General features: G+C 52.1%; 1 protein-coding gene across 5 annotated transcripts; it reads right to left on the reverse strand.

The window, feature by feature from the left end:
* Positions 1-5: 5 nt before the first annotated feature.
* Positions 6-12,623, reverse strand: TMEM150B (transmembrane protein 150B). 5 transcript variants are annotated; one of them, XM_054463852.2, is made up of 11 exons: positions 12,554-12,614; positions 12,015-12,137; positions 10,230-10,325; positions 9,362-9,428; positions 8,933-8,981; positions 8,551-8,626; positions 8,070-8,129; positions 7,903-7,970; positions 7,551-7,678; positions 4,251-4,431; positions 6-475 (listed from the first exon to the last, which is right to left on the reverse strand). In XM_054463852.2, exons 6-11 carry the CDS (start codon positions 8,616-8,618, stop codon positions 279-281), a joined length of 702 nt encoding a protein of 233 aa, XP_054319827.1. In that variant the 5' UTR covers positions 8,619-8,626; positions 8,933-8,981; positions 9,362-9,428; positions 10,230-10,325; positions 12,015-12,137; positions 12,554-12,614; the 3' UTR covers positions 6-278. The 5 variants fall into 5 exon arrangements, with proteins under 5 accessions (XP_054319827.1, XP_054319823.1, XP_054319824.1 ...); XM_054463848.2 differs by lacking the exon at positions 8,933-8,981 and having other exon boundaries at positions 8,551-8,675; XM_054463849.2 differs by lacking the exons at positions 8,933-8,981; positions 9,362-9,428.
* Positions 12,624-16,515: the final 3,892 nt, after the last annotated feature.

Genomic DNA, 16,515 nt, shown 5'->3' on the forward strand with positions numbered 1-16,515 from the left:
CCTTGATCAGGGACAGCTGGCTGGCCTTGGCCTCTCGCTTCCTGGGTGCCCAGTTGCAGGGGCAGGGCCCGAAGGCGGGGACGGGGATGCTGGCTGCCACCAGCTGTTCAGAGGCCCTCCGCGCCGGCACACAGGTCCTCCGGCTCCAGGTCAGTCAGCGGCAGCCCCAGCTGGTTGGAGAGATCCCCAGCGGCTCATCTTGCTGGGTGCAGGGCACTGGGATTGGCCCCATCTTTCCTGCTTCACGGGTGAGGGCGAGGCCCGGGTCAGGATGCCTGCTACAGCTGGACCGGCAGGGAGATGGGGGAGGCCGGCGGGGGGCTGAGGCTGGGCCACGGCTGAACACACAGGGTGCAGCTCTCCAGGGCGGAGAAGTCAACGGCGAAGAGACCGAAGAGCGCGAACAGCAGCATGGCCACGAGCCACTCGCAGGCCGCAGAGACGCTACGCAGCGAGCAGGCGTGGAGGACGATCACTGCCCCAGGGTCAAGGGCCACACTGCTACCGTGACAGACGCGGAGCCCGGCCTGGTCTCTGTGCCACCTTGCGCTGGGCAGAGACCGTCTCTGGGTGTCCCCATCCTCAGCTCTCCCCTTCCCCTGTAGCTCCTCACAGACGGGGCCTCGCCTTGGTCTCCGATGCTCTCCAGCCGGTCTCCATCTCAAGCTGCTCGCACATGCTTTCCTTTGCGTGCACCCCCGTTACTATTGCATTCCCAATATCCCAAAAAGTTTCTGTCTCCCTTCCCTGACCCAGGGAAGGGCCTGGTTGCCTCCCTACTTGTCCAGGACACCCAGTTGCCATTGCTTCTGCCTCTAAACACGCATGATTTCCTAAATACGCCCTCCTCCCTGCCGCCAGCCTCGGACTGTGTTTTGCAACTTTCTCCTGAACATCCACCTTGCTACCCATGGCCTGCAGGCCCCTCCTGCTCACTCTCAGAGCCTAATCTCTTCCCTATAAAATCTATTTCTCTGAGTGTCCCCTCCTCCACGACAACTCCACCATCCACTCATGTGCCCCAGCAGACACTCCCCCTGGCCCCCTCTTCATCCCTCTTGGCCAGCTGGTCACCCCAAGTCTTGTCCTATCTGCCTTACCCATCTCTCTCCAGCCCTCTCCTCATGTCTTGTGCCTTTCTCTCCTGGTCTGCCCCGTCCCTCCTTTGGACGAGCAGGGTTCAGAGGACCCTCAGCATCCCACTAGCTCCTTAAGACCTTTTTCTACTCTGCCAGCCCCTGCAGACCCCAGGCTCCAGCCTAGCAGAGACAGCTCTTGTTTTCTGGAACTTCTCTCACTGGAGCCGCTCACCACCTCACTCCTCCCGGACAGCTTATTCCATTCATTCAGGGATTTCTAAGGGGGCTGAGAAGTGGTGGCTCACGCCTACAATCCCAGCACTTTGGGAGGCCAAGGTGGGAGGACTGCCTGAGGCTAGGAGTTCAAGACCAGTCTGGGCAATAGAGCGAGACCTGGTCTTTTTTTTTTTTGAAACAGAGTCTCGCTCTGTTGCCCAGGCTAGAATGCAGTGGCATGATCTAGGCTCACTGCAACCTCTGCCTCCCAGGTTCAAGCGATTCTTGTGCCTCAGCCTCCTGAGCAGCTGGGACTACAGGCGTGTGCTACCATGCCTGGCTAATTTTTGTATTTTTAGTAGAGATGGAGTTTCACCATGTTGGCCAGACAGGTCTTGAACTCCTGATCTCAGGTCATCCACCCGCCTTAGCCTCCCAAAGTGCTGGGATTCTGGGCGTGAGCCACAGTGCCTGACCGGAAACTTCATGTGGCTCTCTATCACCCCCAGGCAGAAACCCAAGCCTCTGATCCCTTATTTTAGAGAATCCTCAGCCCCGGCCCTGCCAGCAGCCTCACTCCTCCCTAGGCTGGTCTTACTGCTCCGTGCACATGCAGTGTGCCCTCAACCTCCCAGCCCACAAGCAGCTCCTTCTGCAAGGCCAGGCTCAGAATCCAGCCAGTCTCAGGCCCGTCTTTACAGACTTCCATCCCTTACCACACTCAGCTAGCTGTCTTTATGGTTCCCTCCCCCACCTACCCCACCCAAGAGACTACTGAGTCCCACAGAATGAAGGTCCCTGTGGCTAAACTGATCATCAGGGCTAGTTTAGAAGATCTGGGGCTGGATCTTATCACCATCAGGGCCCCTGCAAAGGAGACCTGATGGTCTCATACCCCAAGTCACTATAGGCTGGGCTGAGGGGCCAGCCCTCTCAACTATTTTGTGAAGATACACTTTGTCACTCCAGGAAATACGATCACTATTTCCATTTTGCTGAGAAAATTCCCAAGAAACGGATGCACTTAATACAACCAACACAGGGCCTTAGCTGGTTTCTCTCTACTCTCTTCTGAATGCCTGCACGCTCTGGGCCTCCCCACAAATGAGAAAGACCCCCCCCCAAGTCTGAGTTTGCAGCCCCTCCTTTCTCTCACTCTACACTCTACCTATCAGAATTAATCACTGTGGGCTGGGCACAGTGGCCCACACCTGTAACCCCAGCACTTTGGAAGGCCGAGGCGGGCAGATCACCTGAGGTCAGGAGTTTGAGACCAGCCTGCTCAGCATGCCGAAACCCTGTCTCTACTAAAAATACAAAAATTAGCCATGTGTGGTGGTGCATGCCTGTAGTCCCAGCTACTTGGGAGGCTGAGGCACAAGAATTGCTTGAAACTGGGAGGTGGGGGTTGCAGTGAGCCAAGATCATGCCACTACACTCCAGCCTGGGCGACAGAGTGAGACTCTGTCTCAAAACAAATAAATAAATAAATAATAATAATGATAATAATAATAATAGGCCTGGTGTGGTGGCTCACGCCTGTAATCCCAGAACTTTGAGAGGCCAAGGCAGGTGGATCATGAGGTCAGGAGTTCGAGACCAGCCTGGCCAATATGATGAAAACCCGTCTCTACTAAAAATACAAAAGGCCAGGCATGGTGGTTCACGCCTGTAATCCCAGCACTTTGGGAGGCTGGAGTGGGCTCATCACAAGGTCAGGAGATCAAGACCATCCTGGCTAACATGGTGAAACCCCGTCTCTACTAAAAATACAAAAAATTAGTTTGGCATGGTGGCGGGCGCCTGTAGTCCCAGCTACTCGGGAGGCTGAGGCAGGAGAACGGTGTGAACCCAGGAGGTGGAGCTTGCAGTGAGCCAAGATCACGCCACTGCACTCCAGCCTAGGTGACAGAGCGAGACTCCATCTCAAAAAAAAAAAAAAAACAAAAATTAGCCGGGCGTGGTGGCAGGTGCCTGTAGTCCCAGCTACTTGGGAGGCTGAGGCAGGAGAATTGCTCGAACCCGGGAGGCGGAGGTTGCAGTGAGCTGAGATCACGCCACTGTACTCCAGCCTGGGCGACAGAGCAAGACTGTCTCAAAAATGAATAAATAATAATAATCATGATGATAAAAGCAAATCCATTTTATGGATATGGAAACTGAGGCCTCAGAGAGTGACCTGACCCATCTAGAAGTACACTGTGCTGGTGGAAAGTGCCTGGGTTCTGGGGATGGTTCAGAAATGAGTTGGAATTGAGTCAACCATCATGTGGTGTGCTAGTAAATGTTTAACAACTGGCTGTGGTTGGTGGCACCTGCCAATTACAGTGGTAAAAATACTTCCATGATGGGACTTCAAGCTACTCACATGATATCACAGGACATGGAGTTAGGAAGAGCAGTTACAGAATGCCTCTCAGAGCCTGCACAAGCCACCTGCAGCCTATCACCAGCTCCACTACAGAACTTCACATGCATCCTGGCTGAAAGACTTTTCCTGTCTGAACCCGTTTTCACTTGTAGCCACCACCATGATTCCTGGCACAGAGTGGGTGCCCTCAAGGGACTGTTCTTAGTATATCATTCTTCCAGCGTCTATTGGTCACTCACTATGTGCCAGGCACAGATCTAAGCACCGTATGCCTATTATCCTATCCCCTCCACAACCCTGAGGTCAGCCCTGTCGTCATCCACATTTGAGGGATGAGGAAACCACTGACACCGAGAAGTAACAGCCCGCAGAAGTTTCCCCCAGCTGCCGTGTGGAGGACAGGGGCTTCCAACCTGGGCAACCTGACCCCGAAGTCGGCATTCTCGACGACAAAGCCATAATCCTGTGCAAAGATTGAGGTCCAGAGAAAGGAAGAGATGTCCCCAGTGACAGACAGCCAGGCAGGAAGACCGACTCCAGTGAAGAGCCACCCCCAAGCCCTACCCCGAATAGAAGAAGGATACTGGCCACAATGAGGATGGTGCAGACGCTGCAGAGGCCCAGGCGGAGTGGCCCGATCCAGGCAGCCCCGGGCTGGGGCAGGCTCTTCAGCCTCCACAGGAGGAGCTGCAGCCAGAAGTAGACATTACCCAAGATGAAGGCAAGGAAGGCCCCTGCCAAGTGCGTGGGCCGCTGGTTCTTTTCCTGGGAGGAGAAGGGAGGAGTTGGGAGGGAGACTCTGGGAAGGAGGGTAAGGGGCACCAGAGGGGCCGGGGCCCTTCACCAACGCAGTAGACAGTGATCGCCAACTTTCCATACCGAGTGATGGGCTTATTAAGCACATCGGCTATTGTCAGCTCCACAAGGAGAGGCATTTAAATCTGCTGTTCACTGCTGTAGCCTCAATTCCTAGAACAGTGACTGGCACATAGCAGATGCTCAGTAAATATGAGTGGGATAAATCTTGCATTCTCAAGGCGGGGGACAGATATTTCCCCAAAAATTGGTCTTGCAGGTGAAAAATTCTTAAATATTACAATTGTATGTGACTCACAGATACACAGCATATATTCCATTAAAATTTTAAAATACTTAAAATTTCAGCCTGGTGCGGTGGCTCGCATCTGTAATCCCAGCTCTTTGGAAGGTGAAGCAGGCAGATCACTTTGAGCTCAGGAGTTCGAGACCCACCTGGGCAACATGGCAAAACCTCGTCTCTACAAAAAATACAAATATTGCCGGGCACGGTGACTCACACCTGTAATCTCAGCACTTTGGGAGGCCAAGGCGGGTAGATCACTTGAGGTTAGGAGTTCGAGACCAGCCTGGCGAACATGGTGAAACCCCGTCTCTACTAAAAATACAAAAAGTTAGCCAGACATGGTGGTGGGCACCTGTAATCCCAGCTACTCAGGAGGCTGAGGCAGGAAAATCGCTTGAACCCAGGAGGCAGAGGTTGCAGTGAGCCAAGATCGCACCATTGCACTCCAGCCTGGGCAACAAGAGCAAGAGTCCATCTCAAGAAAAAAAAAAATAATAATACAAATATTAGCCTGTCATGGTGGCTGAGGCCTGTAATCCCAGCTACTCAGGAGGCTGAGGCTGGAGGATTACTTGAGCCCAGGAAGCAGAGGTTGTAGTGAGCTGAGATGGCACCATCGCACACCAGCCTGGGCAACAGAGCAAGATCCCATCTCAAAAATAAATAAACAAATAAAAAATAAATAAAATAAATACTTAAAATTTCATGGGAAGAGGGGATAACCAGGGGGAAATGTCTAAAAATACTCCTTAGAATAGCAAGATAATAATAATAGGTTGAGGGCTGGGCACAGTGGCTCATGCCTGTAATCCCAGCACTTAGGGAGGCCAAGGTGGACAGATCACTTGAGGTCAGGAGTTTGAGAACAGCCTGGCCAACATGGTGAAACCTTATCTCTACTAAAAATGCAAAAGGTAGCCAGGCGTGGTGGTGAGCGCCTGTAATCCCAGCTACTCTGGAAGCCGAAGTTAGGAGAATCACTTGAATCCAGGAGATGGAGGTTGCAGTAAGCCAAGATCTCACCACTGCACTCCAGCCTGGGCCACAGAGCAAGACTCTGTCTCAAATAAGTAAATAAATAGTTGTGGAGCACTTTGGGAGGCTGAGGTGGGTGGATCATTTGAGGACAGGAGTTCAAGACCAGCCTGGCCAATATGGTAAAATCCCGTCTCTACTAAAAATACAAAAAAAATTTAGCCGGGCGTGGTGGCAGGTGCCTGTAGTCCCAGCTACTTGGTAGGTTGAGGCAGGAGAATCGCTTGAACCCGGCAGGCGGAGGTTGCGGTGAGCCAAGATCGCACTACTGCACTCCAGCCTGGGTGACAGAGCAAGACTCCATCTCCAATATATGTGTGTGTGTATATATATATATATATATATATATATATATGTATGTATATGTATATATAAATATAAATATATTCTCTGTGGTCCACGGGCAATGAGTGACCTAGCTAGAGTCTTCATGGAGATGGAATGAAGTCATGTACAAAATGGAAAGCCTGCTGCCAATGGCTGGCAAATGCTCAATCAATGTGCCTAACATGAAGAATGAGTAAATCTCAGTCATTTCTTTTTGGAGACAAGGTCTCACTCTGTTCCCCAGGCTGGAGTGCAGTGGTACCATCACAGCTCACTGCAGCCTCGACCTCCTGGGCTCAAGCAATCCTCCATCTTCCCACCTCAGCCTCCTGCATAGCTGGGACTACAGGTTCACGCCACCACGCCTGGCTAATTTATTTTTTGTAGAGACAGAGTCTTGCTATGTTGTCCAGGCTGGTCTTGAACTCCTGGGCTCAAGCCTCAGCCTGCCAAAGTCCTGGTATTACAGGCATGAACCACTGTGCCAGCCTCAGTAATTTCTTTTCTTTCTTTCTTTTTTTTTTTGAGACTGAGTCTCACTTTTGTGGCCCAGGCTGGAGTGCAATGGCATGGTCTTGGCTCATTGTAACCTCTGCCTCCTGGGTTCAAGTGATTCTCCTGCCTCAGTCTCCTGAGTAGCTGGGATTACAGGCACCTGCCACCACCCCTAGCTAATGTTTTGTATTTTTAGTAGAGACGGGGTTTCACCATGTTGGCCAGGCTGGTCTCCAACTCCTGACCTCAGGTGATCCACCTGCCTTGGCCTCCCAAAGTGCTGGGATTACAGCTGTTAGCCACAGAGCCCGGCCAGTAATCTCATCTCTTTTTTTTTTTTTTTTTTTTTTTTTTGAGAGAAGTCTCACTCTTATCTCCCAGGTTTGAGTACAATGGCTCGATCTTGGCTCACTGCAACCTCCGCCTCCTGGGTTCAAACGATTCTCCTGCCTCTGCCTCCCAAGTAGCTGGGATTAAGTCGCCTGCTACCACGCCTGGCTAATTTTTGTATATTTTAGGAGAGACGGGGTTTCACCATGTTGGCCAGGCTGGTCTCGAACTCCTCACCTCAGGTGATCCGCCTGCCTCCGCCTCCCAAAGTGCTGGGATTCCAGGCATGAGCCACTGCGCCTGGACCAGTAATTTCATCATTAAATGAGCTAGGGAGAGGGGCTGGCAGAAAATTATCCCAACCTCCTGGAAGTCAACGAAGTCCTACATACAAACAGCCTCGCTCGGAGTGCCCCACTCAAGAGAGCAAAGGAATCCAGCCAGTCCAAGGCCACTGGCCACAGAAAAATACAAGTCCCAGGAGGCCGCGCGGGAACCAGCCCCCGAGACAATAAGCCTATGGCCGCGGGGCATGCTGGGAGTTGTAGTTCCAGACGCCAGCCGGGGCAGACCCTGGGCGCCGACTGGGTCTCACCTGGAAATTGCCTACCACAGAGGTGCCCAGGGCACAGAGAAGTCCCGTCCATAGGATCAGCTGGTTAGGCCACCTTCCGACGCCCCAGTCCCGGAGCTGGTGGTAACGGACAATGCAGATCCACGCAGCTGGGAGTAGAGGGGAGAAGGAAGTGGCACGGAGACCCACCCCGAACTCCTGGGACCCAGAGAGGCAACCGAGGGGAGCAAGGTGAGGGAGAAAGCGGCAAACTCCCGGATTTTGGGGAAAGAGGGTCCTGGGGCATGGACTCCTGGGTTTGAGAAAGGAGCGGTTTCGGAGCTCGCTTGGCTGGGCTGGGGAGCACTGAACCAAAGGGCTGGGCAATATTTACCCAGAGCAGCTCCCATATTGAGCACCTGGCTGAAGATGCAGCTCTGAGGGGGGAAGGATCCGCAGATGCTGGGGAAGACAAAGGGGTCATCCTGGGCAATCCAAGCTAGGGCCTACACTTTCCTGCAGCGGCGATCCCCCCAAATCCCTACCCTCGGGCAGAATTACCTAATGTAGGGAAAGCCTTTACTGAGGTCCACAGTCCTGTTGGTCACTGCAATGGCGAAACTACGGAGGAAATCAGAGTGAGTGGGTGACTCTCACCAACAACTTTTCCTTCTGTTGACCAAACAAGGACTTCTAGCCCCCTCCGCCCTCAGACCAGGAGTCCAGGCCCCCAGCCCCTCCTCCCTCAGACCCAGGAGTCCAGACCCCAGCCCCTCCTCCCTCAGACCCAGGAGTCCAGGGCCCCAGCCCCTCCTCCCTCAGACCCAGGAGTCCAGATCCCCCAGCTCCTCCTCCCTCAGACACAGGAGTCCAGATCCCCCAGCCCCTCCTTGCTCAGACCCAGGAGTCCAGGCCTCCAGCTCCTCCTCCCTCAGATCCAGGGATCCAGGCCCCCAACCCCTTCCTCCCTCAGACCCAGAAATCCAGGCCCCAGCCCCCTCCACCCTCAGACCCAGGAGTCCATCATGCCTCTGACACTCACACGATCCAGACGCCAGAGATAGCCCAGACAGCTAGGAAGACAGGCATCAGCGACAGGTAGCCCCACATGACGGGCTCTGCAGGTGAAGGAGTGGGGCTGAGGCTGGACACCTGTCTCTCTCACACCTGAAGAACCAGCCCCCAAGGAGGGCCCAGGTGCATGAGATTGTGGCCCCAACCACTAGGCCCCCCCTTGGCTCTCAGGCAGAAGTCACAGGTGGGGGTCTGATCTAATTGGCCAGCTGTCCATTCCAGGCAATTTCCCCACCTATCCCGCAGTGTTCAACCCTGTCTCACGCATTCTCCTACTTGAGGAATTTCTCCCTGTCCTCCCAGCCCCTCCTTGCACCTCCCAGCCTCCAGGGCCTCCCGGAGATGCTCACCTCTCCAAGATCCCTGGGACTCTCAGTCCTGGGACTGGGGCTGGGTGAGCTTAGGGAAGAAGGGCTGGCATTCGGGTTGGGGCTCAGACAGGCCAAGGCAGAAGCAAAGTCCCAGCTGGAGCGCGCTGGAGGGCTGCCTGGGGTCTTGGGTCTGACCAACACTTCCTGAGGGGCTCTCTACCCGCAAACTGCCGTGTCCTCCCTCCTCAGAACCTAGCAGGCAGCACCTTAGCTTTAGGGGCCCCTAATTTCCTTCCTCCAGCTTTGTGGGTTCAACGTCCAAAGTCTCAGCCCTTCCCTCCCCAGGAACCAGGAATCTGAGCCTCCAGCTCTCTCCAGCCTGGAAGACCCAGAATTCCGGGGCCCCCGTTCCTCCTAGAATACAGATATTCTTCTCCAGCTCCTGACATCCAACCTCCCAGCTCTTACCTACTCGGGTACCCGAGAGTGAGGGCCTCAGGTCCGCCTGCTCTCTGGGTGCAGCTTCTGTTTTTGGCTGGGAGATACAGAGCACTGACGACCCTGCCTCCTCCCCTCCACTCTCCTTCCTCTCACCCTTCCCCTTTTCCCTGCTGGAGTTCCCCAGGCAGGCTGAGCATGGGTGGGAAGGGAGCATTCAGCGATGACATCTCCATCCGAAAAGTCCCCCAGCCAAAGACTGCTCCTGCCGCCTGACCCTTTTCCTTCTCTCTCCCAACAGCCATCTTCAGCTTCTGACCTCCTCCTGGCTTGGTATTTAGGGATTTGGAGTCATGGCCTCTTCCTACTTCCCAGGACCCAGGAGTCCAGTCCCTCAGCCCCTCCTCCCTCAGACCCAGAGTCAGACCTCTAGGCCCTCCTTCCTTAGACTCCGGAGTCCCTCCTGCCTCTGACACTTACAAGGTCCAGACCCCAAGATAGCCCAGCCCGCAGGGACAGGAACAGGTAAGCCTCACATGCTGGGCTCTGCAGGAGAATGAGAGGGGCTGAAGCTGGGCCCCTCTCTCTTTTCTCTCTCTCTCTCTCTCTCTCTCTCTCTCTCCCCCCTCCCCTTCACACCTGAAGAACCAGCCCCTTGAGGAGGGCCCAGGTGCATGAGATTGTGGCCTTGGCCTCTGGGCCCCCATTGGCTCTCAGGTAGAAGTCACGGGTGGGGGGTCTGATCTAATCGGCCAGCTGTCCTCCACTCCAAGCAATCTCTCCACCTGTTTCAGTGTTCAGTCCTAGCTCACACATTCTCCTGCTTGGGGAGTTTCTCCCTGCCCTCCCAGCACCTCCATGCACCTCCCAGCCTCCAGGGCCTCCCCAGGATGCTCACCTCTCCAAGCTTCCTGGGGCTCTCAGTCCTGGAGCTGGGGCTGGGTGAGCTCAGGGAAGAAGGGTTGGCATTCGGGGTGGGGCTCAGGCAGACATCCTGCAGAGGCAAAGTCCAGGCTGCAGGACTGCTTGGGTCCTTCGATCTGACTGCCACTTCCTAAGGGCTCTCTATCCCCAAACCACCGTGTCCTGTCTCCTTAGAACCTCACAGGCAGCACGTTAGCTTTGGGGGACCCTAATTTCCTTCCTCCAGCTTTGTGTATTCAACATCCAAACTCTCAGCCCTATCCTCCCCTGGACTCAGATCTGAGCCTCCACCCTTGGGGACCCAGGAGTCCAAGTTCCAACTCCTTCCTCCTTCCCCAAAATGCAGGAGTCCAGGCCCCCAGAACTCTTCCCTTAGACACAGAAGTCCCAGCCACCTCCTCTCTCAGTATGCCACCTCGTTTCTTTTAATGGACATAAAATCCACATAACATTAGCCATTTTAAAGTGTACAACTCGGCCAGGTGCAGTGGCTCATGCCTGTAATCCCGGCGGTTTGGGAGACTGAGGTGGGCAGATCACCTGAAGTCAGGAGTTCGAGACTAGCCTGGCCAACATTGTGAAACCCCATCTCTACTAAAAATGCAAAAATTAGCTGGGTGTGGTGGCGGGAGCCTGTAATCCCCGCTACTCCGGAGGCTGAGGCAGGAGAATCCCTTGAACCCGGGAAGCAGAAGTTGCAGTCAGTCCAGATCATGCCATTGGACTCCAGCCTGGGTGACAAGAGCAAAACTCTGTCTCAGAAAAAAGAAAAAAAAAAATGTGCGACTCAGCGACATTGGTGCACTCCCAATGTTATGCAACCATCGCCTCTTTCTTTCTTTTTTTTTTTTTTTGAGACAGTCTCCCTCTGTCACCCAGACTGGAGTGCAGTGGTGCAATTTCGACTCACTGCAACCTCTGCTTCCTGGTTTCAAGTGATTCTCCTGCCTCAGCCTCCTGAATAGCTGGGATTACAGGCCTGCGCCACCATGCCTGGCTAATTTTTGTATTTTTAGTAGAGATGGGGTTTCACCATGTTGGCCAGGCTGGTCTCGAACTCCCGACCTCAGGTGATCCACCCGCCTCAGGCTCCCAAAGTGCTGGGATTACAGGCGGGAGCCATCGCGCCCAGCGCCTGTCTGGTGTATTTTATGCTCAGTGTAATGTTTTTGAGATTCATCCATGTTGTGGCATGTATTAGTGTTTCATTCCTTTATTTTTTATTTTTATTTTTTAAACAGCCGGGGTCGGCCAGGCAAGGTGGCTCACGCCTGTAGTCCCAGCACTTTGGGAGGCCGAGGCAGGTGGATCACCTGAGGTCAGGAGTTCGAAACCAGCCTGGCCAACATGATGAAAACTCGTCTCTACTAAAAATACAAAAAAAAAATTAGCTGGGTAGCCAGGCACGGTGGCTCACGCCTGTAATCCCAGCACTTTGGGAGGCCAAGGCAAGCAGATCACAAGATCAGGAGTTTGAGACCAGCCTGGCCAACATAGTGAAACCCGGTCTCTACTAAAAATACAAAAATTAGCCGGGTGTGGTGGCGGGCACCTGTAGTCCCAGCTACTTGGGAGGCTGAGGCAGGAAAATCTCTTGAACCCAGGAGGCGGAGGTTGCAGTGAGCCGAGATCGCACCACTGCACTCCAGCCTGGGTGACAGAGTGAGACTCTGTCTCCAAAAATAAATAAAATAAAATAAAAAATAAATCCTGTCCCAGTGGGGCTGATAGAGAGCAAAGCTCTCCAAGTTCTCCTCACCCCTTCTGCCGCCAAATGCCTCTCGTCTGGGTCTCGTCTTCCTCCTTTCGCTTCTTTTTCCGGAGGTCTCCGTTTGCCCAGACGTGAATCTGAGCCATCCCCTGCCCTCAGGGGGGTCCCTGTCTGTGGGCAACACATATGATCAGCGGGTGACAGCTCCTCTAAAGGAAGTCACACAAGGCTATAAGGGAGTCCAGGGGAGGGAGGGGTCCATGCTACCTGCTCCTCCGTCGGCCCTCAACACTGTTCTCCTGCCCTGCCCTGCCCTGCCCTGCCCTGTGTTTGCCACCTGGCTGGTTCCCACTTCTCTTCCAAAAACATAATAATAATAAAGATGAGAAAGCCCAGGTGATCCTAAGGAAGACTTGTCCCCACTCTGAGCCTCCATACCCAACTCAGTGTCCTGGCACAAAGATGAGTTTGGCTCACTGGTGTCCCCACGGTGCTTATATGACCTGCTTGGGCCCTCCCTGGGAGGATAGGGGACAGGCCTCCAGCCTGCCGGGCTACTTTCAAGTTGGGAATTAAGCCCCACTCACCGGCCATGGGTAGGTTGGGTGTCTGGAGCCTGAAGGATCCTTCCAGAAGCTAGGGCTGCTGGCCTGGCTCAGCTGAGGGGAAGAGGCTGTGCTTTTCCTCTGAGAAAGATGACGTTGCACTTTCATATTGAGGAAACCGCTTCTGGTTGGTGGTGAGGACTGGTTTTTAGTTTTATTTTTATTTATTTTATTTTATTTTTTATTTTTGAGATGGAGTTTCGCTCTTGTTGCCCAGGCTGGAGTGCAATGGCTGGCGCAATCTCAGCTCACTGCAACCTCCGCCCCCTGTGTTCAAGCGATTCTCCTGCTCAGTCTCCCAAGTAGCTGGGATTACAGTCATGCACCACCACACCTGGCTAATTTTGTATTTTTTTAGTAGAAACAGGGTTTCTCCATGTCGGTCAGGCTAGTCCCAAACTCCTGACGTCAGGTGATCCGCCCGCCTCAGCCTCCCAAGTGCTAGGATTACAGGCGTGAGCCACCGCGGCCGGCCTATTTTTATTTTTGTATCCCTAGATGTCTACGTCCTCTGCCTGGAAGTTTCCCCAGGGAGGGGATGTAGATGTCTAGGAACACAGAGGTCTCAGAACCTTCCCCAGGGAGGGGATGTACACCTCTAGGGATAGACAGGTCTCGGACCTCTGTTTTCTTGTCTGCAAAACAAGGATCATGATGGTCTGCCCTCATGCAATTGTGAGGGTTTGTTGGGGTTATCCACGTAAGACCCTAAAAGACTGCCTGTCTGACCGGGCCCAGTGGCTCACGCCTGTAATCCCAGCATTTTGGGAGGCTGAGGCAGGTGGATCACCTGAGGTCAGGAGTTCGAGACCAGCCTGGCCAATATGGCGAAACCCCGTTTCTACTAAAAATACAAAAATTAGCTGGGCGCGATGGCGGGTGCCTATAACCCCAGCTACTCAAGAGGCTGAGGCTGGAGAATCACTTGAATCCAGGAAGTGGAGGTTGCAGTGAGTTGAGATTGTGCCACTACACTCCAGCCCGGAGGACAAGAGCGAAACTCCGTCTCAAAAAAAAAAAAAGAAAGAAAGAAAAGAAATGCAAGAGATTGACTGGGGATGAGGTTGCTGAAGGATAAAGGAGGAGAAAGGCCAAGCGCAGTGGCTTAAGCCTGTAATCCCAGCACTTTGGGAGGCCGAGGCGGGCAGATCACGAGGTCAGGAGTTTAAGACCAGCCTGGCCAATATGGTGAAACCCAGTCTCTCCTAAAAATACAAAAAAAAAAAAAAAAAAAAAAAAAAGGAGGAGAAAGACCAGGAGTGGCTGGGAGAGACTTCAGACTGCGACGTGAGTGGGTCTGGGTCTGACCTGGAGAAAGGAGACAGGGGAGAGTGGAAGAATCACAGACCATGTGCAGTTCTGAGAACCCCGGTCAGGTCAGCTGGGAGATGTGGTGCAAAGATCACCCATACGCAAGTCCATGGAGACCGAAAGCAAGTCAGTGGTTTCAAGGGATGGAAAGAGGGGAGGATGAGAAATGATTGCTTAATTGGAGTTTCCTTATGGGGTTATGAAACTGTTTTGGAACTAGATAGAGACGAAGGTTGCACAACATTGTGAATGTGCTAAATGACACCGAATTATACTTTAAAATGCTTAGAGTGGTCCGGGCGTGGTGGCTCACGCCTGTCATCCCAGCACTTTGGGAGGCCAAGGCAGGCGGATCACGAGGTCAAGAGATCAACACTGGTGCTGGGAAAACTGGCTAGCCATATGTAGAAAGCTGAAACTGGATCCCTTCCTTACACCTTATACAAAAATCAATTCAAGATGGATTAAAGACTTAAACGTTAGACCTAAAACCATAAAAACCCTAGAAGAAAACCTATGCATTACCATTCAGGACATAGGCATGGGCAAGGACTTCATGTCTAAAACACCAAAAGCAATGGCAACAAAAGCCAAAACTGACAAATGGGATCTAATTAAACTAAAGAGCTTCTGCACAGCAAAGGAAACTACCATCAGAGTGAACAGGCAACCTACAAAATGGGAGAAAATTTTCGCAACCTACTCATCTGACAAAGGGCTAATATCCAGAATCTACAATGAACTCCAACAAATTTACAAGAAAAAAACAAACAACCCCATCAAAAAGTGAGCGAAGGACATGAACAGACACTTCTCAAAAGAAGACATTTATGCAGCCAAAAAACACATGAAAAAATGCTCATCATCACTGGCCATCAGAGAAATGCAAATCAAAAAGCACAATGAGATACCATCTCACACCAGTTAGAATGGCAATCATTAAAAAGTCAGGAAACAACAGGTGCTGGAGAGGATGTGGAGAAATAGGAACACTTTTACACTGTTGGTGGGACTGTAAACTAGTTCAACCCTTGTGGAAGTCAGTGTGGCGATTCCTCAGGGATCTAGAACTAGAAATTCCATTTGACCCAGCCATCCCATTACTGGGTATATACCCAAAGGACTATAAATCATGCTGCTATAAAGACACATGCACACGTATGTTTATTGCCGCATTATTCACAATAGCAAAGACTTGGAACCAACCCAAATGTCCAACAATGATAGACTGAATTAAGAAAATGTGGCACATATACACCATGGAATACTACGCAGCCATAAAAAATGATGAGTTCATGTCCTTTGTAGGGACATGGATGAAATTGGAAATCATCATTCTCAGTAAACTATCGCAAGAACAAAAAACCAAACACCGCATATTCTCACTCATAGGTGGGAATTGAACAATGAGAACACATGGACACAGGAAGGGGAACATCACACTTCGGGGACTGTTGTGGGGTGGGGGTAGGGGGGAGGGATAGCATTGGGAGATATACCTAATGCTAGATGACGAGTTGGTGGGTGCAGCACACCAGCATGGCACATGTATACATATGTAACTTACCTGCACATTGCACACATGTACCATAAAACCTAAAGTATAATAATAATAATAATAATAATAATAATAATAAAAGAAAAAAAAAGAGATCAACACCATCCTGGCTAATATGGTGAAACTCCGTCTCTACTAAAAATACAAAAAAATTAGCCGGGCGTGGTGGCGGGTGCCTGTAGTCCCAGCTACTCAGGAGGTTGAGGCAGGAGAGCGGCAGGAACCCGGGAGGCGGAGCTTGCAGTGAGCCGAGATCGCGTCACTGCACTCCAGCCTGGGCGACAGAGCGAGACTCCGTCTCAAAAAATAAATGAATAAATAAATAAATAAATAATTTAAAAATTAAATTTAACTTTTTTTTTTTTTTTTTTTTGAGATGGAGTCTTGCTCTTTGGCCCAGGCTGGAGTGCAGTGACGCGATCTCGGCTCACTGCAAGCTCCGCCTCCCGGGTTCAAATGATTCTCCTGCCTCAGCCTCCCGAGTAGCTGGGACTAAAGGCGCGCGCCACCACACCCGGCTAATTTTTTTTTTTTTTTTTTTTTGTATTTTTAGTAGAGGTGAGGTTTCACTGTGTTAGTCAGGATGGCCCTGATCTCCTGACCTCGTGATCTGCCCGCCTCGGCCTCCCAAAGTGTTGGGATTACAGGCGAGAGCCACTGCGCCTGGCCAAAAAATTAAATTTAATAAATTAATAAATAAACACTTTAGCACATTGACTTTAGAGGTGTCCACATGGGCAGAAATGGCCAGGCTCTACTCCCCAGCCCATGCTTAGTCATTGGTCCAGTCTGCATAAAAAGAATGTAATATCAATCCAAATCAAACACTGCTGAAGGTGCTACTGCTGGAAGCTGGAGACCAGCTGAAGTCCTCCCTGCTAATCAAGTTCTTTCAGGAAGGGAGTGCCACCTGGCTACCGTACTTGCCCAATATCACTCAGCTACTGAGTGGAGCAGCTTGGGTCCGTCTGGCTGTAAAGTCTGGTTCCTTCCTATGTGCTATGCAATGCCCTTGAATATCCCTCCCTATCTTCACCCCTCCAACCTTCTCCTGAAACACCCATTTATCTGTGCA

Source organism: Pongo pygmaeus, chromosome 20 (assembly GCF_028885625.2).
Source record: "Pongo pygmaeus isolate AG05252 chromosome 20, NHGRI_mPonPyg2-v2.0_pri, whole genome shotgun sequence".
In the NCBI taxonomy this organism is placed as follows: domain Eukaryota; kingdom Metazoa; phylum Chordata; class Mammalia; order Primates; family Hominidae; genus Pongo; species Pongo pygmaeus.

Excerpts from the sequence above, each read along its gene's own strand:
- TMEM150B (XM_054463853.2), bottom strand. The coding sequence starts at position 8,618 with ATGTGGGGCTACCTGTCGCTGATGCCTGTCTTCCTAGCTGTCTGGGCT. Across the intron at positions 7,679-7,902 it reads CAATATGGGAGCTGCTCTGG|CTGCGTGGATCTGCATTGTC; the intron begins GTAAATATTGCC and ends CTCTACTCCCAG. Across the intron at positions 4,432-7,550 it reads CTGTGGTAGGCAATTTCCAG|GAAAAGAACCAGCGGCCCAC; the intron begins GTGAGACCCAGT and ends TTCTCCTCCCAG.